Source organism: Mustela putorius, unplaced genomic scaffold (genome assembly GCF_011764305.1).
Source record: "Mustela putorius furo isolate JIRA1106 unplaced genomic scaffold, ASM1176430v1.1 tig00000083_pilon_pilon_pilon, whole genome shotgun sequence".
Classification (NCBI taxonomy): Eukaryota; Metazoa; Chordata; class Mammalia; order Carnivora; family Mustelidae; genus Mustela; species Mustela putorius.
The window spans coordinates 8,126,817-8,150,671 of record NW_025421273.1 but is presented as its reverse complement, the minus strand read 5'-3'; the positions used below and the strand labels follow the sequence as shown (position 1 = coordinate 8,150,671).

Sequence of the window (23,855 nt, the reverse complement as noted above, 5' to 3'; positions counted from 1 at the left end):
GTTTGTAGGAGAGGGTCCTACAGGAGTTTAAAATGTGATGGAATTTCCTGGAAGCTGGGAAACCATGTCGATTTACTTCATGTTAATCTCTGTATCGGCTCACAAACGTCACATTCCAGAATTCTCCCAGCTTCTTTCTGCCTCGTATCTGCTATTCAAGATCTTCTCTTTGAAGTTTTTTCTTTCTTTTCTTTTCTTTTCTTTTTTTTTAAGATTTTATTTATTTATTTGACAGACAGAGATCACAAGTAGGTGGAGAGGCAGGCAGAGAGAGAGGAGGAAGCAGGCTCCCCGCTGAGCAGAGAGCCCGATGCGGGGCTCGATCCCAGGACCCTGGGATCATGACCTGAGCCAAAGGCAGAGGCTTTAACCCACCGAGCCACCCAGGTGCCCTCTGTCTTTACTTTTAAAGATTTTATTTATTTGACAGAGAGAGAGAGAGAGCAAGGGCACAAGCAGGAGGAGCAGCTTACAGAGGGTTAGGGAGAAGCAGGCTTCCCCACTAAGCAGGAAGCCCATTGCAGGGCCCCATCTCAGCACCTTGGGATTAGGACCTGAGCCTAAGGCAGAGGCTTAGCCAACTGAACCACTCAGGTGCCCCAGAATTTATTTATCTTAGAGAGAGAGGAGGAGAGTGAAGCAGAGAGAAAGAGAGTGAGAATCTCAAGCAGACTCCACACTGGGTGTGGAGCCTGACACGGGTCTTGATCTCATGACTCTGAGATCATAACCTGAGCCACAATCAAGAGTCAGACATTTAACTGACTGAGGCATCCAGGTGTCCCTTTGCAGTGTTTCTAACAAATGCTTTTCTCACCTTTATTCTTGGGCCATACCATAATGGAATCATGGAATCAGGAAATCTCCATTGACTACAGGAATCTCTCACACTTTGCTGAAGACAGTTTTTCTCTTTAAATATTTCTCAGAGGTACCACATTTCCCTAACTAGATTCTGTAACTGGAAACCAAAATTTACTTCTCTCTGTAATAGTAGCACATAAATTTTATGACATTTAATAGGATAAAAACTTTTACTTTATTCTTTCATCAGCCTTTGAAGTAGCCAAAGTTGTAGTAATAATCATACTGATAAATTCTTAGGTTTAGTAAATTAATGATGAGACTCTCATTGTAATTATGTTATATGAAGTATTATTATTATTTCGTTGTAGAGGTGAAGAAACTGAGACACAGTGGACTTAAATGGCCAAGTCACACAGCTGTGAAATAAGGCAGGACTTTAAACTGTTAAACTGTTAAAACAGGTTTTAACTGTTCCAAATCAGGTTTACGTTCCACTAATTCACACTCTTAACAGGTAGTGCGAGCACTCTGTGGAAGAGCCTTTAGTTGACTGAACGGGAACTTGCCTCTGCATGATCCAGGTGAAAATCAGAAGGGTGACCGCCATGAGTGAAAAATCTACTCTGCCGTCTACTCTAGTGTTCCCGCCAAATGAATTTCTCTCCTTCAGTGGTGCCAGTCTTCAGAGAACACAGAAGACTTTTTTTCAATTTTTTCATAGCCTGGATGTCCTCACTAGGGCCGTGTTTTTCGTCTTGATGCCCTTCATATGCGGTTTCTGTTGTGTGACCGGCCCCCACATGTAAGGTCCCTCGTACAATATTAGCGTCTGACTTTGGTTTGATTAGCAGTGGGGTGTGCGTGTGTGTGTATGCGCAAGCACGCGTGCGTGTGTGCACATACCTGCATGGTGGAGCAACAGCTCCACAACCGATACCCATATTTGTTATAAACTCCTGATGGGTTTTGTTCATACCTTCAGCTTGCACTTTTGTTCTGGTACACACGCAGATCAGCTGCGTCCTGGAATAGCCCTTCTCGTCCAATCATTTGGATCTTGGCCCTCAAGACAACCCAGTGACTCCTACTGTAGGCAGATGGTAATCTGGCTACAGCTTAAGCCTGTTTATAATCTTTCAGGATTTGGCTGTTTGGGAGAAGGCATGACCTTGGATTTCCATTCCAAACATGGCTAATCTGCTGGCTCTTGTTTTTATCCTTTCCACATGCACTTCTCTTGGAGGGACCAGAAGCATGTGTGTCTCCACGTGGCTTGTGAAGGTCTAGAGGGCACGGGGATGGAGTGATAATTCTTTAGAAAGCTCTTACATTCTCCGATGCTGGTGGCAGATATTTCTGGCCCTAAGAGGCAAATCATCACTGTTATGCCAACAACACCCACACATGCAACTTTTCTTCATACCAGAATGGACTGGACCTGTCATCCTTCCTGGCCAGTGTTTTACAGTGAGTGTGTGTCACTCCCTTCCTTGGAATTCTCACTCCAACATCTTGCTCACTGCTGAATGCCTGCCTTATGCTGGGATTTGGGGCGGTCTGGTGGTTGTTGAGAGCTAATAGGCAGGGAGGAGAGGAGAGACAGGGAATGAATATCCTTCTCAATTTCTCAACAGGATGAAGGGAAAAATCACAAAGAACATTCTCCAAGCCATGTAAGCACCTGGGAAAATCAGAGTCCTTCACTGTGACTGGGGAAGACCTGCCTCTTGTCACACACTTCTGGAAGCCTTCTCCAGAAGTATGTCCCTCTGCCAACGTCACTGCGATAGGCAAAACAACACCCCCTCTCCAGAGATGTCCACGTCCTCATCTCTGGAATCTGGGATCGTGTTGTCTTGTGTGGCAAAAGGGGTTCTGCAGGTGCAATTGAGCTAAGGGTCTTGAGATAACGAGGCACAAGGATCAGAGAGGAAGAGGTTTGTCAAATGAAGTAGAGGTTGGCGTGATGGGGCCACAAGCCAGAGAAGGTGAAGCACTTCTAGAAGCTGGCAAAGCCAAGGAAACAGATGGCCCCCTGGAGGCTCTAGAAGGAGCCCAGCTCAGCTGACACCTTACTCTTAGCTCACTGACACCCATTTCATATTTCCGATCTCTAACTGTAAGAGGATAAAGTAGTGCTGTTTTAAGCCACTACATTCATTGTGATTTGTCCCAGCAGCCAGAGGAAACTAATACACTCATCATGACTGATTTTGACGTCCTCCAGGAAGAGGCATCCCTCCTGGGATCATCCTCTCTACCTCTTGTGGATCCTGAGGAGGAAGACTGATGTCTCCGGTGCTCTGCTGCAAGGGCCTTCCTCGCCTCCCGCACAGAAGGAAACTGCCCCCTCAGTCCCACCTCTTTTTGCAAATGAAAAGCACACCCCCTCTTCTTATAGGACCGACCCCAACTCTCACAGCTGTCCCTGGAGTTGAGGAAGGAGGATTACTCATTAACACCCCCAGCTCACCCTTGGAGATAGGTCTTTCTGAGCGTGTCCTCCCCATGAGGGTCAAGGGAAGCATCACTCACAGAGTCAAAGGTGGACATGCTGTGGCCTTTCTCCAGGCTGCCTTGGTTAGACTGAGCTCCTCCCCTGCCACCAGCCACAGGTGCAAGGCCCAGGCCCAGCTGACCATGCAGCTGCCCACTTTATGCCTCCACACCTGCCCAGAGGTACAGCCCTACCTTCTGCTTTGTCTTCCTTGTTCTCCTCAGTGCCTGGTTGGTTAGCTCTTTGGCATTATCCTGAGCATGTTGTCTGAAGATTTCTTTGTAGTGAGAGGGAGATTCTGAAAGCTGAGAATAAGGAACATAAAAGTATATCCAAGTATACTAAAATTTTAAATGAAGAGAACTCAGGTTGGATCATTGCTGCACGTTCTTTTGGGACAAGAAATTTGAGAACTTAAAGAATTTTTATTATCAATAAAAACCCTTCCTCCTCAAGACAAACCACATTTACTATTATTGGATGTATTTTAAGAAGACATTTTGCATTATTCTAAGGAAATTAGCTCTTGAGGACCTCATTAAGATCTGGACTATCTGACAGTAAGAGTATCAACAGGATTTCAGTGTTCCCATATTTGGTATAATTTTTCTGTCATGACACTGGGAAAATTCAACCTTGCTTTTCTTTTCTTTTTTAAAAGAATTTATTTATTTATTTGACAGAGAGATATCACAAGCAGGCTGGGAGGCAGGCAGAGAGAGCAAGCTGGGGAAGCAGGCTCCCTGCTGAGCAGAGAGCCCATTGTGGGGCTCCATCCCAGGACCCTGGGATCATGACCCGACCTGAAGGCAGAGGTTTAACCCACTGGGCCACCCAGGCACCCCAACTATGCTTTTCTTTGCTCTTAAATTTACCCTTTAGTTAATTCTATTTCCCTTTAAACTATTGGTCTTAAATTTCAGTTAGAGTAAGTTTATTTGCTTCAGCTCTGGAAGGATGCTTTATCAGTTGCTCAGCAACCCAAACATGTAACTATATTTTGCCTTCGTTAGACTCATATTTAAGTTTAAAATCTTGACATTCAGAGTAGTATGTTTCTAGGGAGGAAATGAAGTTTTACAGCTGTGATCTGTCAGAATGGTTTTAAGGCTCTAGAAACTAGTATCCGCAAATGATTTTTCCAAAAGAAAGTTGTTAATGTGGTGAAGAAAGCTATCATTTTGTTTCACTTCAGTTGTTTACAAGGAAGAAAACAAATAGTAATTTCTAGGGTAAGCAAGGGGGAACAATTGGGACCATGTAATGAACTGCATTGTTTGTGAAGCCGTGTGTGGAAAGCGGGCGATGGGTATCCTTGGTGTTGAGAATTCCGTCATGGCATGTATTAAGCAATGAATATAAATGATAAAATTCCTGTGCATTAGTAGTGTTGTCTAGAGTGACCTCACTATAATTTGGAAAATTTGAATTGACGTTAAAAACCAGGTACAAAACAAAGGAAGAGCAATTCTTTTTTTTTTTTTTTAAGTTTTTATTTATTTATTTGACACAGAGAGAGATCACAAGCAGGCAGATAGTCAGGCAGAGAGAGAGGGAGAAGCAGGCTTCCCACTGAGCAGAGAACCTGATGCGGGGCTTGATCCCAGGACCTTGAGATGATGACCTGAGCTGGAGGCAGACACTTAACCCACTGAGCCACCCAGGCACCCTGAGAATTATATTTCATTTTATTAAATAGTTCTTGACTTGTTACTAGCGCATTCTCTTTACACAAGTAAGTCAGTCACCTCAGGCCCATGTCTAAGGACCTTGGCAAGGCTGTCTCTAAACAAGAAGTGAAATGCTCTTAATTCTCTGTTCCACACCCTGCAACTAGCTGGGTCTTTCAAGAACCAGACTAACCACTGGCAGTAACTTATAATTTGTTTGCTTCATGTATTTTCCAAAGCCAGATGGTAAATAATTAACAAGTTCTCAAGATTTTGTGTTTCATGTGGTTAGGAAAAAAGAAAAGGAAAAAAAAAAACCATGGTTGAAGGATTGTGACTTGGTGCTTCAATTTACACATTTAGTCTTTATAGTATTACAGGATAAATGCCCAAGAGTTGACGTTATCAATATAAATATTTAACTGATTTTTGCTTCTTCCAGAAGCTTAGCTTGTGCAAAATAACAGCATCCATCTGTAAGACCATAATTCATCTGTTAGTAGTGTTACTTTTATCTTTCTAAATTTTTAAAAATATTTATGTATTTATTTTAGGGAGAGTGTGTGTGCACGTACACATATATGGGGAGAAGAGCAGAGGGAAAGGGAGAAGGACAGAATCCTCAAGCAGGCTCCCCACTGAGCACAGAGCCCAATGCTGGGCTCACTCTCATGACCCCGAGATTCTGACCTCAGCCAAAATCAGCAGTCAGAGCTTAACCAACTGTGCCACCCAGGCACCCCACCTTCTAAGTGTTTTTTGAAGCCTACTTACAAGCTTCTACTGGCCCCTTTTTTGTCTTGGCTAAGACTGTAGGCCTCAGTTTTCTCTTTTGCCGAATATGGAGCGTAGGGGGCACCTGGGTGGCTCAGTGGGTTAAGCCTCGACCTTCAGCCCAGGTCATGATCTCGGGGTCCTGGGATCGAGCCCTGCACTGGGCTCTCTACTCTGCGGGGAGCCTGCTTCCTCCTCTCTCTCTGCCTGCCTCTCTGCTACTTGTGATCTCTTTCTCTTTCAAATAAATAAATAAATAAAAATCTTTAAAAAAAAAAAATATATATGGAGCTTAGCCTTGACAGGTGGTCTCTAGGTGTTTCCCAGTGGCAGAACTCTGTCGTCCTGCAGCAACTTTTCATAGCTCTGACTACATCTGGAAATCTCTTCAGTGGTCAGCTTCAAAATGGTGATTTCTCTGAATGAGCGGATCAGATCAACAGGAACCCGAATGCTTCATCACCACCACCACAATAATGAAGCCCTGGCCTTACATTCCAGCTGGGTCCACATTACCTGGTCTCAGAAGCCTCTTGATTGTTTTCCAACAATAATGAGCTAAGTAGTTAGGAACTAAAGAGAAAGGAACACTGGAAATATGGCTGACTGACACCAGCTCCTATGTTCTCTGGGTTTGGACAGGAGTGAGGCTAAGCCCCTGTGGCTTTAATAGCATTTGCCAGAGGGGCCACCACTAAAAAATTAGTGGGGAGAAGTTCATGTTTTTGCTTTTGATGTTTTCTTTCCATTCGTAGACCTATTGAAGAGTAATACTTATGTACTGTGTGTCGGCAAGTCACAAGACAAGATAGCTAGTATTTAGAGCATCAGGGAACTATACAAAAAAGGAGAAGAAGGAGGAAGAGAGGAAGAGAAATAAGTTTTGGCACAGTCTTAGTATGGGTTTTCCCAGAAGCAGACTTAAAATAAGAATTCAAGTACAAGCCATTTATTTGAGAAGGGAGTCCAAGAAACACCTGTTTGGAAATGGAGACGTGACAGGGAAGGAGAAGGGCCCGTAAGGGATGTATTATTTGGCAAGTTACCACTGAGAGTCCCTAAAGCCTTATCCCACTGGAGAGCTCTGGGAAGTGTGTGGCAGTGTGCCACAGAGTTCTGCAGACACAGGGAGAAGGTAGCTGAGGTACTTATACGCCAACTTCCTCAGTCATTAGTTCAAGGCTGCTCTCTGGTGGTGGCAGTTCCTCCTTTCTCTGGACTACACACAGTCTGAGTGATATTTGGTAAGCAAGGGAAGCCATTTAGGCAAAGAAATGCAGAGCTGACAGTTGAAAGTCACAACAATGTGCACTAAAATAGTATGGACTGGGGGAGGAAGTAATGGACAGCATCTATGATAGACACCCCTTAACTTCCAGTGTAGAACGTATTGAGCAAAGAACAGGGAGATATATTTCAGATCTGTGGAGCTTCTTCAAAATACATATGTAACTGCCCAGCCCTTCTTCCCTTCCTAGACCTGAGATCCTAATAAAACGTAACAGGTTCCCCTTGCCCTGATATCTATTAATGGAGGCTTAAATACCAAGGAGGCTTATTGACTTTATCTATTTACATATTAGTCTGAAAGTATTTCATACAAATGTTTATCACAACTTGTTGCTAGAATCTGTGGGTCTGGCCAAAGGATATGCAGTGTTTTCTACTTCTTTGGAGTTTGAGCTCTGAACCTTGAGAAGACGATTTGCTATGCACCAAGGCTTATCACCAAGTTCTGTCTCACTATTGCTGTATTTTCTCACTGTTTATTAATAGTCGGCCTTTCAACTGACCTTAGTATTATTTGTTGAATTTGTGGTCCATGTCATCTTACCACAGGGAAAACTATGTGGGGATTCCCAGCTTCCTCTTAGAAACCAAAGTAGTAAACCTTAATTGTTCTTAAGAAAGGGATTTTCCAATATGGACTTATAATAAAGAGAGTTCTCACTTTTAGTTTTCAAAGACTACTAACTAAAAACAAACATCGAGATAAATCAAGGAATGAGACGTTTACTAATTCTGTAGTGAATTGGGAATTCCAGGTCGCTTCTGCCAATTAAGCAAGAATTGTGAGAAGAAATTCTTCATATATATTTCCCAATTCTATGCAATGGCACATAGCAGTGTGCTATAAATGTCTACAAACTCCTTAGATCCTTAACATTGTGGGGTTTTTTCATTGTAATTCAAAGTTCTTGGCCATGCATTGTTAAAAATCGTGTACTGGGGAAGAATTGGTGTGATTTTTCCCGTAGTTCAAAGCAAAACAAAACATAAATGCATGCCTTCTTTGACTATATGACTGTTTTGAACTAAAAGGTACACAATTTTTATTTTTCACTACCTTAACAGCAATATCATATACGCCATTAACTGCTAACCCAGTTATGGTTTTTTTTTTCCTTTGATGATTACTTTCCTGATTATCTGCCTCAGAGTTTCCTTTTATTGATCAATCGTAGGTCAAAAGATAACCCTTCATGTTGCAGAAATGGCAACTTGCTCAGCATGGGTTCATGCCCCCAGCTGTTTGGAGGGGTCCCCGGGGTATTCAGAGGGTATAAGCTGGAAGCCAAATTTGGTGTGCCTCTTCCCACCCCTGTCCTGTCTCCTGTGGTATCAATGCAAGGTTTACCCTGTCTGGAATGTTCTAAATAATTATCTGATAGACAAGGGTTGTAATAATAACTTCTATTTATTGAGTACCCCCTATTTCTGGGTTCTTTATATGCATTATTTCATTTAATCCACACCCACCCCTTCCGATTAGATAGGTTTGCTATTAGAGTTTTAGAGATCATGAACCTAACACTTAAAGATGTTGTAAACCTTCCAGCTAGAAGTTATGGTGAATGACTCTGCTATTTAATTTCATCTATTAGATTACTAGGAAGGAAGAAATGCTGTAGAATTTTGGTCTCTCATCCTCTCCTATCCTATGATTCCATCAGTTTGCTTTTTAATGAGACTTATATGTATACTGGTTTTTATCCAAGCTAGAATTGGATTTTAAAACATTTTTTATATAAGCAGAAATTTCTTTAAGCAAGATTATCTGTTCTAATAAAAACAGAATTATTATACAGATGGATTTTTCTGTGATTTGTTTTATTTTAGCCTGGGCTCCATGATACCATTTTTAGTCATTTAAAATTCTCACAAATACTGGAAGTAAGTTATTTTTTAGTCTGATTTACTGAACATGTTCAAAGAAAATGCTACAGGTGGGGCTATAAATAAAATACCTTACATTATATTCATAACTCCCCATGCAAAATTATCCCAGTTTCATAGAAAATTCTACACACTGGTAAATCAGGAAAAGGTAGGAATTTTTTTAAAAGTGTGCCTCACTGATCATCTCAAGCATAGCTGAGGAACTGACATCAGTGAGTTAAGTTACTAGAGCCATTCCCAAGAAAATAAAATTGGCTGTTGTTAGTGTCTCCTTTAAACATGTTTTGACCTCATGAAAGTAGGTTGTTATTGAGCGTCTGCCTGACTATAATGGTAAATCTCCACTTAAAGGATCTGGTGCATAATTAAAATGGACTTCAGTAACCTCCAGTGTTTAACTATTTCAGGTTTTCAGGAAAGCAGCCCGGGGGGGGGGGGCAGCGGCACCTAGATCAACCAGTTTTTAGCCAACAACTCATTTTTTGAGCTTGAGGGACTTCTGGCGGAATCATGTATGTTGATTTGCACTACAAGTTTTCTGCTTGGTTCCCAAATGATAAATTTCACACTCCTTAATTAGTCCTACTGTGAATTTGTTTTTATCCTCCAAAAACTATTTTTATAGTTCAGACTAAGACTGTATTCCAGAAAACATCTTTCCCATCCCCAACAAGTGTAGTCACGCATGGGTTTCAGGAAAAGTACATGGTATGGGATAGCACTAACCTGTCTCTGGATTAGAAGAGCCAACAACCCACAGGTGCCATTTGGAACGACCACTCATTCATGGCTTAGGATGGCCTTAGAATCATACATGCAAGGCAGATGTAGTAATTATTTTTCATATGGACATTTTTTCTGATATGTACACAAATGAAAACACTAAGGGTGAATGTTAATGTGAATTCAGATAAAGTAAAATTATAGACCACCCAAAAATCACATGGAAATATAATGAGGTTCAGTGACAGTAGCTTGGGATTCAGAAGACCTGGATTCTTTTGTACACACACACACACACACCCCTACCTGGTTATGTCATATGGAAGCAAAGGGCAGAACACTCAAACGAAACTGTCTTTAGCAAGATAACTGTGAAACCCAAAGGCATCTGCCTTCAGGTCTGGCTTGATCAAGGCTCAGATCATGTCATCACATTATTTCTGCCTTGATTTTTTCGACTGTCCTCTGTCTGTCCCATTTCTACCCATGGTCTTTTTCCTTTAGGGCACTAAGAATACTGCCACAACATAGCCTTCCAGATGTTCCTGTTTAAGATCAATGGAAAAAGAGGGCATTTGCTTTCTTCAAATGTGAAATAAAATTCCTGTGTGCCCTGTCTACACCTGACAAGTGATGTCACTGGTTGGGCACAGTTTCACTTACAGGATTAGGCCTTTGTAGTAGAGGGGATTGTGCTAAGAGGAGAATGGGGTGGGACAGTCCCATCTGTGTATTTGGCAGTGGTAAAACTGTAATGATTCTAATAAAACTTGACATCTATATCATGGTTTTTGTATGGCAGGCCTTGTGCTTAAGTGCTTTACTGTGAATTACCTCATTTAATAACAGGACAAGAGATTTCCCTCTGGTGGGTATTTTTTCTCAGTGACTCCTGCAGTAAGATCACTAACTGAGAATATGGGTGGGAAGACGCACAGGAGATTTGAGGAGAGATGTAAAAATCTGAGGTCATCATTTGGACAAAGGGAGAGCGAGTCCGGAACCCAGTAGGAGAGGCGGTGTGAGGTGTTCATTTGTGGAAAGGGATCATAAATTTGAAGTGGAAACAGATGACTCATGAGGTTTTTCTCTTAGCTGTGTTCACGTGATAAAGGGGAGGCATAGAATAGTGCATCTTGTAGGGCATGTTCTGTGGAGAAATAGAAGAGGAAGGTAGCTAAGAGTATTTTTGGAGGATTTCTGATAACGATGGACCATGTGACCTACACTGAGATTAGGATAGATGGGTAAGGACAGAAATGAAGCCAGGAGAGGGCTGATGGTCAGTAAGAAAATGGTAGGGGGGGGGGTCTAGGGTGGGGATGTCCCTGTGCAAAGAGAGCTAAAAGAAGAGTCAGGGGTATTAGGAAAGTGACACTTTGAAATAGGGATTTCAGAGATGGTGCGGTTTCCTAGTAGTGACCAGGCCCAGAGTAAGAATATGTGTCTTGAGAAGGACTAGAGAAAGAGGAAGATGAATGGGAAGAGCAGAGCGAGCAACCAACAAGCCAGAGTAGCGAGCGGCTTATCCATGTGAATACTAAAATGGCAGCCCGAGGAGGATGGATGTTATGAGCCAGAAGCTAAAGGGGGTGATAAAAGAGATAAAGAGGAGATTGGTAGACAAGGCAAGGACATGAGAGACTTCACTGGAAATGCAGGTGGAAATAAATACAAACTAAAAACACCTGTCCCCTTCACCACAGTGCGGAGAAACTGGTGTCCCTGTAAGGCAGCCAGATCAATCAAAGCCAAGAGGCAAAGGAATCCTCCTAAGAAGAGATGGAAGCTAGCTACTGGGGGTTTGGTTGATGAGAGACTCATATCTCCAAGAGTTGTAGAAGGAGGTTTGAGAAGGAGGCTGCAGGCAGGAAATGGGAGGGACCTGGGAGATAATTCCTGACTGGGGGGGCCTGGACCTCAGCAGCGCCTCAGGCGAAGGGGCTAGGGGCCCTGAAAGGAGGGAGAGCAGTCTGCAGAATTACGGACAGCCTGACTAATGGAAGGAGCCCTGCATGTTCTTGGGGCCACCTGAGATAATTCATACCTCTTCTTAACCTGGAAGAGCAGAACGAGGACCCCTACCTTGATTTTTCCACAGAAAAATAGGACTGGGCAGAGTAGCTGATTCCACCACAGAAATAGGAACTCCCAGGCAGAGCTGATGAGCTAGCTGAGGAGAACCACCAGTATTCAAGGAAGTACCAAGTGGGCAGATACCAGTTGAGAAAGAGTGAGTGAAAAGATGGACCACAAATATTCAGTAAGAGAAGCTTCCAGACAGTGGAAGCTATTTAAAAAAAAAAAAAAAAAAAAAGGAGCCAGAGGGTTTGGTGTTTTTTTTTTTTAAGGAAATATTTAGTATGAAAAATTCAAGTTTAAATAAAGACCACAATAAATGAGATAAAATACAGAAACGATACAACTAAAGACAAATTCATGAGCTAGAAGGTGCGCTCAAGAGACTCTTCCACAGTCAGCCAGAACAGATAAAGAGAAATTATAAAAGATACAGTAAAATACCACTATATACCTATTAGAAGGGATAAAATTAAAAAAAAAAATAGTGGTATTTCCAAGTAGTGGCAAGGATGCTGAGAAACTGGGTCACTCACGCATTGCCAGTGGGAATGTAAAATGATACAGCCACTCTGGAAAACAATTTGGCAATTTCTTTTAAAAACTAAACATGCAGCTACCATACAACCTAGTAATAGCACTCCTCGGCATTCATCCCAGAGAAATGAAAACTTAGATTCACACAAACATTTCTACCCTAATGATTATAGCAGCTTTATTCTTAATAGTCCCAAACTGGATATAACCCATATGTCCAACAATGAATGAACAGCTAACCTGTGGTTAAATATTCCATAACATAGAATGCCATTCATCAGTAAAAAGGCATGAATTACTGATAGATGCAACAGCTTGGATTCATGTTAAGGGTATTTTGCTAAGTAAAGGGGAAAAAAGCTAATATCAAAGTGTAACATCCTATGTGATTCCATTTGTATAACATTCTAGAAGATACAGTTCTAGAGATGAAGAATAGGTAAGTAGACATCAGAGGTTAGGGAAGGGAAAGAAAAGGGAGAGGCAATTATTTTCGGTGATGGAATATTTCAATATTTTAATTGTGGCAGTGATAAGAATGACTCTACATGTGTGATAAAATGTTGTGGAATTTTACACAAAGACCTTTTAAAACTCTGCACATGCCCAAACTGGTGAAGTCTAAGTCCTGTAATCTGGTTAATTATATTATGCCAGTGAATTTCCTGTTTTGATAATGTGCTGTAATATGTGACATGCCACCACTGGGGGAAGTTGGGAGATGTGTGCATGGACCTCTGTGCACTATATTTGCCACTGTTAGTCTGTAATCATTTCAAAATAGAAGGTTTTTTGAGTGAGAGGGAAAAGTATAAAAATACAGCTAACGGAATGAATGCCACCAGGATAATAGGGATCTCGGGAGAGAAAAAATATTAAAGGCAATATTTGCATAAAGTATGAAGACAGATGTTTTAGACACTAAGAAAGGGATGAAATATTTCAGATCGAAAGGCTTTGTGTACGGTAATTCCCCCTTATCTGCAGGGAATAGTCTAGGATCCCCCAGGGATACATGAAACCGTGCATAGTACCAAAACCTATATACACTATGTGTTTTCCTATACATAACTATAATAAAGCTTAATTTAGAAATTGGGCACAGTAAGAGAGTAACAACAGTAACTAAAAATAAAATAGAAGAATTATAACACTATACCATAATAAAAAGCATGTGAATGTGGTGTCTCTCTCTCTCTCAAAATACCTTCTAGTACTGTACTCATCCTTCTTCTCTGACAGTGTGAGATGATAAAATTTGTGCGTGAGGAGAAGCAAGGTGAATGACGTAGGCATTGTGATGTCGTGTTAGGCTACCGTGGACCTTTTGATGATACATCAGGAGGCTCAGGGGCTTCTGGACTGAGGTTAACTCCCTGTTAACAGAAACCACAGCTGAGGGGGCACTAGTGTGCTACCAAACTAACTGACAGCACTCATAAACAGACAAGTAACATTTAAAAGCATCAAAGACTATTCTCAAATATAACTTCAAAAAGTTACAAAGAGCAAGAATCTTGATGAGCCCAGACCTATGCAGAACAGACAGAACCACCACAATGCGTACATGCAGTTCAGCGTAGAAACTCAAAATAACTAGCAGCGACTGACAGAACTTCAGAGAAAAAACAGAGCAACAGTTATAGGAGACATTTTAAAACACCCCTTTCAGGCAATTGAGCAGATAAAAATAAGCAGAGATATGGAAAATCTGAATATAATTAATAAACTTGATCAGTGAGATGTATATATCAAACAAAGAATAGTTTGTGTTTTTAAGATTTTTATTTATTTGACAGAAAGAGAGACAGTGAGAGAGGGAACACAAGCAGGCAGAGTGGGAGAGAGAGAAGCAGGCTTCCTGCCAAGCAGGGAACCTGATGCAGGGCTCCATCCCAGCACCCTGGGATCATGACCTGAGCCGAAGGCAGACGCTCAACAACTGAGCCACCCAGGCACTCCCCCGCCAAAAGAATAGTTTTGAATACAGTGTTCCTGGAGACAAATGGAACATTTAGCCCCCAAAAGTGTATTAGATGATTAAGGAACAATATCAAGAGCCTGTGTTCCTTGACCATAATGAAATATTAAAATAATAATTACACATGGATAACTTTAAAAATCACATATGTTTGGAAACTAAATGTATAATCCTTATACTAAATAATCCTTGGGTTAAATTGAAAACTGCTTCAGAAATTTTTTATGTCTTTCAGAGAAACTGTATTTTGCGGTTTTCTTCATAGGGGGCCAGTGTTTGTTTAGATGTATGCTTCGGTATTTTGTAACTTCTGCTGCTGTTATGCATAGATCATTTTTTCCATTACATTTTCTGGTGAGATATTACTGGGATATAGAAAGCCCTTCATTTTTGATGTGGATTTCGAATCTTGTATTGAGTGAGCGTTCTTCTAATTTCAAAAGCTAAATTATCTTGGCTTTTCTAGATGGTCATATGATTTGCTGAAATAATGACAGCTTACACTCTTCCTTTCCAGTATTTACACTCTAGTTTCTATGTCTCTTTATACCAGATACCACTTCTACTTTAACTGTTGGCTCCTCTTGGTCTTATTCACCATTTGAATTCGGGACCCCCTAATGTGTCCTCCATTTAATGTGCTGCTTCTGGTAGATCTTTTATCATATTAAGGAGATTTCCTTCTACTATTCTTAATAACAATCAAGAATGGGTGCTATCCTCAATGTGTGGCTTCCTTCTCTAAGAAGCTGGCTGCTCCACATCTCTCTAGCTGAAATCAGGGAAAAGGGGAGACAATCTGGGGAGCACACACTCCGTGGCAATCATCGTGTCCATTCACATCTCAGTGGCCAAATACTAATCACGTAGCCACATCTAGCCGCAAGTGAGACAGGGACTAACATTTTTCCATGGTCAGCCTGTGCCTAGCTAAGACTGTACTAAGACTGTAGGTGAGAAAGAGACCAGATCTTGAAGGATAGCTAGCCACACAAGATGATCATATACTTTGTTCCTTTCAGTCTTTGATGTATTAAAAAGTAATAATATATTTCCTAATGTTAAATCACTGGGCTCGATCCCAGGACCCCGAGATCATGACCTGAGCCGGAATACTCTACATTTATATGATACTTTGTAGTTTTTAAGATCAGTTTCCATGCATTGTGTCACAAGAACAGGTGATAATCAGGAGCTATTAAAAAATTTAAAAAAAAAAAAGGTGGGGCACCTGGGTGGCTCAGTCGTTAGGTGTCTGCCTTCGGCTCAGGTCATGATCCCGGGCTCCTGGGGTTGAGCCCCACATCTGGCTCTCTGCTCAGCCGGAAGCCTATTTCTCCCTCTCCCACTCCCCCTGCTTGTGTTCCCTCTCTGTGTCTCTGTCAAATAATAAAATCTAAAAAAATAAAATAAAGATATTAAGTAAAATAGAAAATATCTCCAAGGGAAATACTGCAGCCTTTTCTTATTATTGCCTGAATTCTGAAAGGCCCTCTGTAGAGGATACGGAGAACTGATGAAGGATTTTTGATCACACGAACCTAAGAGAGATGGTACCACTCACTCTCCGAGCTGCGCAGGGAGGAATGGGGCTTGTGCTCTGTCCAGGGTCTAACACTCTGTTGGTGTCCTAGGTTTTGACTTAATGCAGTGTTTAAAAAACCTGGTTTTGAATTTACAAATGGATTTTCTGGTTATTAAATATTTTTTAGATTCCTGCACTTCCGTTTTGATCCTTTACTATCTGCATATACCAAATGAGATAATGGCAATTGAATGCTGTCCTGGGAAAGGGAGCGCTAAGAATCCAGAGCACCCTTGCCATGTGGCTGCTGGATCATACCTCCACTGGGCACGCATTATCTCGCCAGCTGAAGAGCTTTTCCAGAATACTCCATAATTTTATAATAACTCAGAAGTATGAAATGCCTTTGGGAGGGAAATAAATGGTCGGCTGACATAATTTTACAAAAGAGGCAATCAATATTTGAGTGATAGGTATCATGGTAAACACAGAATTTCCCAAATACCAAGCAGAGCCTCTGTAGCTTTTATCCCCGCAAAATTGCCTACCTGCTAACTTCCCTTTCCCCGAGTCTCAGAGCTTCCCATGTGTCCTAGATAAGATACTCAGGGCAGCATGTAACTCTGAGAGCACTCAGGCTTTCAGTGCGTTCTCCCTCTCCTCTCCCCTGCTTCTCTCACTCCTTCCCACCCACACACGGGCAGAAGCAATTACGCTACCATTTACCTGGGGAGAAGCTGCTGGCCTGATACTGTGGCTGTGCATTTCAAAATGAAGCAGAGATCAGGGAGTCATCTGATTACTCACTTTGGTGCACATGCCTCATTTGAACATATGAGACCTGTGTGGTAGCTTTTGCCCTGAATTTTGTGCATTGATAAGACTGATCAGATGATTCGTCCAGATCCACTTCACTATACTGGTTTTGGTTAACCTACATATATATATATATATATATATATATTGGTTAACCTACATATATATATATATATATATATATATATATATATATATATTTTTTTTTTTTTTTTTTTTTTTTTTTTTGCGAGAGAGAACGTGAGCATGAGAGGGGAGAAGTCAGAAGGAGAAGCAGACTCCCTGCCAAGCAGGGAGCCTGATGTGGGACTCAATCCTGAGACTCCAGGATCATGATCTGAGCCAAAGGCAGCCGCTTAATCAACTGAACTATCTACGTGTCCCTATACCTAAATTCTTTTTTTTTTTTTTAAGATTTTATTTATTTTATTTGACAGAGAGAGAGATCACAAGTAGGCAGAGAGGCAGGCAGAGACAGAGGGGGAAGCAGGCTCCCCGCTGAGCAGAGAGCCTGATGCGGGGCTCAATCCTAGGACACCGAGATCATGACCTGAGCCAAAGGCAGCGACCCAATCCACTGAGCCACCCAGGCGCCCCCCTATACCTAAACTCTTAATGACCGTTCCTGTTGGGATAAATGTATACCCTTTACCGCACACAGTAATCCACAGCCTAAAGCATATGGAGAAATATCCAAGAATCCCATCTATTTTTTTTTTTAACCATCATCAGCCCTAGAAAGATAAATAAAGTTGAGGTCTAGATGAATAGAAGTGCTCTATTGCCACTTTTACTGTTTCTTCTTCCAAGTGGCTGTTTTCTACGGTGAAGGTACACCAATAGTACGAACAATGAGGGCAACGTTGACTAAGCACTTAAGTTTAAATGCTTTAAAATGGTTACTTAACTTTGCCTTATAGGAACTGAAAGTATTTTCTCAGGTCCCTAAAAATGGATGAGGAGTGATTTAAAACTTTGTGGATATCCAAAATTTGGTTGCCTGTTTTATTTATTTTTGTTATACACAACTAATGAATCATTGAACCCTACATCAAAAACTAATGATGTACTATATGTTAGCTAACCAAATTTAAGTTTAAAAAATAAAGATTTTATTTATTTATTTGAGAGATGGAGAGCATGAGTGGGAGGAGGGGCAGAGGGACAAACAGACTCTCCACTGAGCGCAGCTCTTGGACGCCACCGGGCTTGATCCCAGGACCCCGAGTTCATGACCTGAGCCAAAGTCAGATGCTTAACTCAATGAGCCACCCAAGAGCCCCTGGTTGCCTGTTTTTAAAATGTTGAGCTGGGCTATGACTCTTCACCGTTAGGCTCTGTGGTCTTTGATGCATAAGCAGAGAGTAGGAAAAGTGTATGGAGGAGAATGAGTGAAGACAGTTAGGCCTCCAGAGAATAAAGATGTTAAAAGTTGCACAACTAAAGCAGCCTGCGATGGGTTCAGTGAAAGAAAGGCCAACCTTACTATAAAACAAAGTCCAAAAGCCGATCCAATCCTATCTGAGAATTTAGGGGAAAAACCAACTGCATCCTATCTGTCTCCTCTCTGCCCATCACATTGTAAGAGCACGATAAATACTGTTTTGTTACTAAATCGCATTTGGGTTAAGATTTAAATGTAAAACTTAAAACTGTGTTTTGAGAAGCAATTTTTGATGAGTCTTGCTATTCTCTTGAGTGAAGAAGAGCTTTCTAAGCAGAGAATCAAAACCAGAAACCATAAGGGATTATATTCATAAAATTTGACTACCAAAAAATGTAAAAGCCTTCTCATGGTGGGCAAAGCATCATGTATGGCATTGAACTATCGGATCGCTGTGTCGTACATCTGAAACTAATACCGCACTGTAGGTCCACCGTGCTTCAATAAAAGTAAATAATAAAAATAACTAGGAATGAAAACTGTGGAATGTGTGCAAGTCTGAGCATACAAGGTCTTTTGTAAATAAGCCCGAGATCCCATCCTCAAAAACCGAATTCTAGAGTCCTGAGTAGACATGTTTTAAAAATATAAATAAGGAAGTAAATTAAATGAAAAATTATTATTCTACCACTACTAGAATATACTACCTATAAAACAGCTGCAGCACTGGGATGAGTCTCACCAGGCCAGACTAGTCTAGTATACACAGAAGATCGTATTTCTGTAGAGACAAAACCTGTCAGTAGCCTTAATCCCTCAACAAAACCTCAGACCACAAGCAGCCATTAGCCAAAGTAAACATGAAAAGAGAAGGAGCATCAAAGCTGTCAGTAAATTCTGCAAAATTGAAATTCAATCCATCAGTCTCAGTAATTCCCAGAAATAACAGCCAAATCTAAATCCTCTTGGGCTTTCTGATTTTACAATTGGGCCAATACAGAAGTTTTAGGAATTTTAAAAAAATAGGTAATTGATGTAGCACACACAGATACCTCTTATGTAGTTAGCTGTTAAAGTATTTATTCAGTGGAATACCAGCAAGGAATTTAGAATTGCAAACTTGCATAGAGATCAAGGTCAAGTAAACGCCCTAAGTAGCCTCTAAGAGCTTGCAGCCCTCTGAGCAAAGGTAATCTGCTGGTTCCATCCAGCAGACTGACCTCAGCCGTGAATGAGGCCAACTTGGAGCAGCTACAGCGGTGTTTAATTTTGCCCTGAATCTGCAATATCTTAATTGCAAATTTGCTCTCTTTAATTAGCAATGACCCCAGGTCATGGGCTATTTCCATATGGAAGGGGGGCTCACCCAGAGCCTTGTGAGGGTGAACTGGAGTGATACCAGAGAACCTACCCTGGTGAAACTGAAATCAATATTCTAATCCAAGGATCAGCCACGGTGGCATGTTGAGTTGGTCGTTTTGGAGCTGGTATCATACCAGTACTGAAGACTCCCCGTGGAGGCTGTGCCTTGCACAACGTCATCAAGAATAGGGACAATGGGGGCGCCTGGGTGGCTCAGTGGGTTAAAGCCTCTGCCTTCAGCTCAGGTCATGATCTCAGGGTCCTGGGATGGAGCCCCACATCGGGCTCTCTGCTCAGCAGGGGGTCTGCTTCCCTCTCTCTCTCTGCCTGCTGCTCTGCCTACTTGTGATCTCTCCCTCTCTGTCAAATAAATAAATAAAATCTTTAAAAAAAAAAAAAAAAGAATAGGGACAATGACAAAGGGTAACTTCGACCCCCCAGAATTGCTACTTTGGCTTCAGACTGTCAAATAATGGGCATGGGGGGAGGAATATTTGAAAGTTGAGGTAAAACAATTTTGAAATTGTGCAGTGTCCATCTTCTATCTTTGCTGAGTATGAGGAGACCCAAGCTGTTTATGTTGAATTCGATAAAATAAGTAGGAAATAGTTCTGAGACCGTGATATTAATGTTTATAAATCATTAGAGCTTGTCAAGAAACCCATTTGGGTTGCTTTAGGTACTCAATGTAGGAGAAAACTGCCTTAGAAATGATAGAGATCTGTATTTGAGGATTCCTGGTGTCTTGAGGGGGAAGGCACAGAATTGGGCATCTTACCCTTCTCCCATGGGGTAGATGGTGCCTCTTACCCTCCTTGGGGGTCTGTGAAGTGCCCCCAGAGAACTGTAAACTGGGCTAGGTGAGAAGGGTCATGAATTCAGTTTAGGTTCTTTTCTCACATACAAGGTAGCTGCAGGAGGTTGAGAATTTGACTCCTTTTCTAGCTGTGAGATCTTAGAATCGGAGCCGGCTGTTAGGTCTGGCATAGAATTGTCAGAAGTAGGGTCATTATTTGGCTATGCATCACTTTGTCAATATATTTCACTATGATTTTCTCCCTCTCTCTCTCCTCGCCTTACCCTTGTTACCCCTCCTTGTCCCTGTCACAACAGGTGTAGAAGACATCGTAGCAATAATGATTCCTGAGCCAAAAGGGAAGGAGATAGTAAGCCTGCTGGAAAGGAACATCACGGTGACCATGTACATCACCATTGGAACCCGGAACTTGCAGAAATATGTGAGCCGCACTTCGGTTGTGTTTGTCTCCATCTCCTTCATCGTCCTGATGATCATATCCCTCGCATGGCTGGTCTTTTATTATATCCAGAGGTTTCGATATGCAAATGCCAGGGACAGGAACCAGGTGAGTAGCAAGAAGTTTTTTAAAAATTAAAAATTATTTTAAAGTAATACATATTGCCATATAAACCCCAGAAATCACAGAAAATACCAAGATAAAACCAAAATTACCTGGTATCCCCCCACTCAAGATAAACATTGTTACCATTTGTCACATAGTTTTCCAGCTCTTTCTAAATGCACATTTTGATGTTTAACTAGTATTGTTCTGTAACATAAGGTGCTTTGTCCCACATTCCTATTGTTCATTTTGTGGATAGTTATTTATTTAGGCAGGTAAAAAAGGGAGGAAGGGGAGTGAGCTGAGATTGTGGTAATATGCAGCACTGTGTGGGAAGAGCCAGGATATTCTGGTGAATGGAGGAAGAAAAGGAGATAAAAAAGTAAAACCTGTTTTAAGAGTGCTGTGAAATATGTAAGCCTGATGATTCACAGACCTGTACCCCTGGGGCAAATAATACCTTATATGTTAATATAAATAAATACATAAATAAAATTAATCAGTATCGTAAACTAGTAAAAAAAGAAGGAATTAATATTGGAATGGATAATGTATGCATATGGTATAAAATGCAAAAGGTATAAAATGGTGTGCAGTTAAAAGTAATTGCCTTCCTGTGTCCGTCTCTCAGTTATCCATCCATCTTCCTGGAATATCTTCTCTTCCAGGGATATTTTATGTGCTTACAAACACGTATTTTTAAACAAATGGTAGCACTCTTAACTCTGTACCTTTATTTCTCACTTCTTGGAATTATTCATCTCTACACTCAATCCAAGCTACCATCTCATTTTTAATGACTGTATAACATTTCATTTCCTGTATATTTCACATTTATTAAACCAGTTTCTCTTACCAACATGTTTTCTCTGACCAAAAAAAGAAAGCAACAAAAAACACAGGTGATACTGAGCACATCTGTGAGTATACCCCTAAGGTAAATTCTGGAAGTTTAATAGGTAGGGCAATGAGGTGGGGGGGGGGTGTATAAAATTACGATAGATATTGCCCAAAGTCTGCCAAAAAGGTTGAATCATCACATTTTTCTAATCACAAATAGTGTTGGGCATCTTTTCAGTAAAGTAGTAAGTAAAATAGAAAAATAAAGTAAATACTTTAAGTAAAATAGAAAATGATTTTTTTTTCCTCTGGAATACCTGCTTATATTATCTGACCACTTTTTGGTTGAATTATTGGTCATTTTCTCACTGATGTGTGTGAGTCAAAGAAATTGAAGAGAAGACTATTAATCAAACGACTTAACTGACATAAGAATAAGATTTAATATTATCTTCCAAATTTGTCATTGCCTTTGATTTTTCTGTGGTGCTTTTTGCCATGCAGAAATTTGGGGGTTTTACATAACTGAATTTATCCTTTTATATAACTCCCAAGTTTTGTATAATAAGATCTTCTACAGACCAAGCCTATAGAAAAACATTCTCTCATATTTCCACCACTATTTTTTATTTAATTTTTATGATTAATTCTTTAATCTACAGAGAACTTACCTTAGTATAAATAATCAAGTAGAAAGCCAGCATTATTTTTTTCAGATGGGCCTACCTACCAGATTTTATAACTGGTATTTATTCAATAATTAATCTTCTCCCCCTCTTATATGCAGTATCTCCATTCAGCATGTATTAAATACCAATATGAATTTGTTCTATTTCTGTGCCCTCAGACTTCTGTATCTTCTGAATCTATCTATTCAGTAGACTTCAGTACCATACTATTTTGAGTACTTCGGCCCTATAATATTGTCTCATATCTATTCATGCTAACCTTCCTTTATTGTTCTACCTTCACTTTTTATGTCTATTTTTATATAAACTTTGAGTCACTTTTATCTGTTTTTTTAAGTTTATAGAATAATTCGTAACTTACATTGTTGAATCTCCCTTTGTATATGTTTGCCCTTTACTCAATGATTCTTTTTGTCCCCTACTAGCATTTTTTAATATTCTTATTTAATCACACACTTTTATATGTTTATTCCTAAGCATTTAATGATTGTGTTGCTATTATAAATGAAATAATCCTTTTTCATATAGGAAGGGCTTTGACTTTTGTGTTTTTATTTTGTACATTATTATACTTTATATATTTTATAATTCATAATAATTTTGTAATGATTGTAACATGCCTTAGTATTATTTTAATACTGATGGTAATATTAAATAGTATTATATGCAAGCATGTTCTAAGAGTTCTATATATATTTACATATTTAATAGTCTTAATAACACTTTGGTAGGATAATATTGTCCCCATTATACAGAGGAAACAGAGATTAAATAGCTTGTTCACTGTCACACAGCTAATTGTTAATAGTGCGAGTAATTGAACCAATGGCAGAGCTTAGGTTCATACAAAGTATTTGTGAATGTTTATATTAGTGTATCAGGATTACATTAGTAATATGCACAGTTAGTGATAATTTACTTCTTTCAAAATTTTAGACCTATTATTTTTTTCCTATTATCTAATTTCATTGGCTCATACCTCCAAAGTCAACTAAAGAAATAGTGGTAACACTGAATATATTTCTCTTCAATAAACATTTAATGGGAAATCCTGAGTTTAATGGGATTTTTTATCATTTCTCCATTTTGTTATTTTTCCATATAGTTTTCTAGTCACGATATGTATTTTCTTGCATTATGTAAATGCAGGTTAGTCTTCTTTCATTCAGAGTTTTTAATCAGAAATGAAGGTTTAATTTTAACAAATCCCTTTTCAACAGCTGTGGTCTGAGTTTTTTCTCTTGATCTGTTAGTACAAGTGTATTGTATTAATGGATTTCCCAATATGAGACCATCCTTAATCTTCCATACATATTATTCTTCTAACACATGCTAGAGTGTATCTGTATCTTATTTATTTATTTTTAAGATTTTATTTATTTATTTGACAGAGAGAGACAGTGAGAGAAGGAGCACAAGCAGGCAGAGTGGGAGAGGGAGAAGCAGAACCCCTGCCGAGCAGGGAGCCCAGTGCGGGGTTCAGTCCCAGGATGGTGGGATCATGATCTGAGCTGAAGGGAGACGCTCAACAACTGAGCTAACCAGGCACCCTATTTTATTTATTTTTTACCCTGATATTCATTTGTGGAAATTCATCCACAATTTACATTTTTATTACATTCAAATTACA

At 40.3% G+C, this 23,855-nt stretch overlaps 1 protein-coding gene across 1 annotated transcript in view; it reads left to right on the top strand.

Annotated features, from left to right (window-relative positions):
• Positions 1–23,855, top strand: part of RNF150 (ring finger protein 150) — a 272,530-nt gene that overhangs the window by 140,012 nt on the left and 108,663 nt on the right. The window contains exon 2 of the mRNA XM_004768461.3: positions 20,449–20,699. Within this exon, the coding sequence (XP_004768518.1) occupies positions 20,449–20,699 (251 nt within the window). The remainder of the gene's footprint in view (positions 1–20,448; positions 20,700–23,855) is intronic.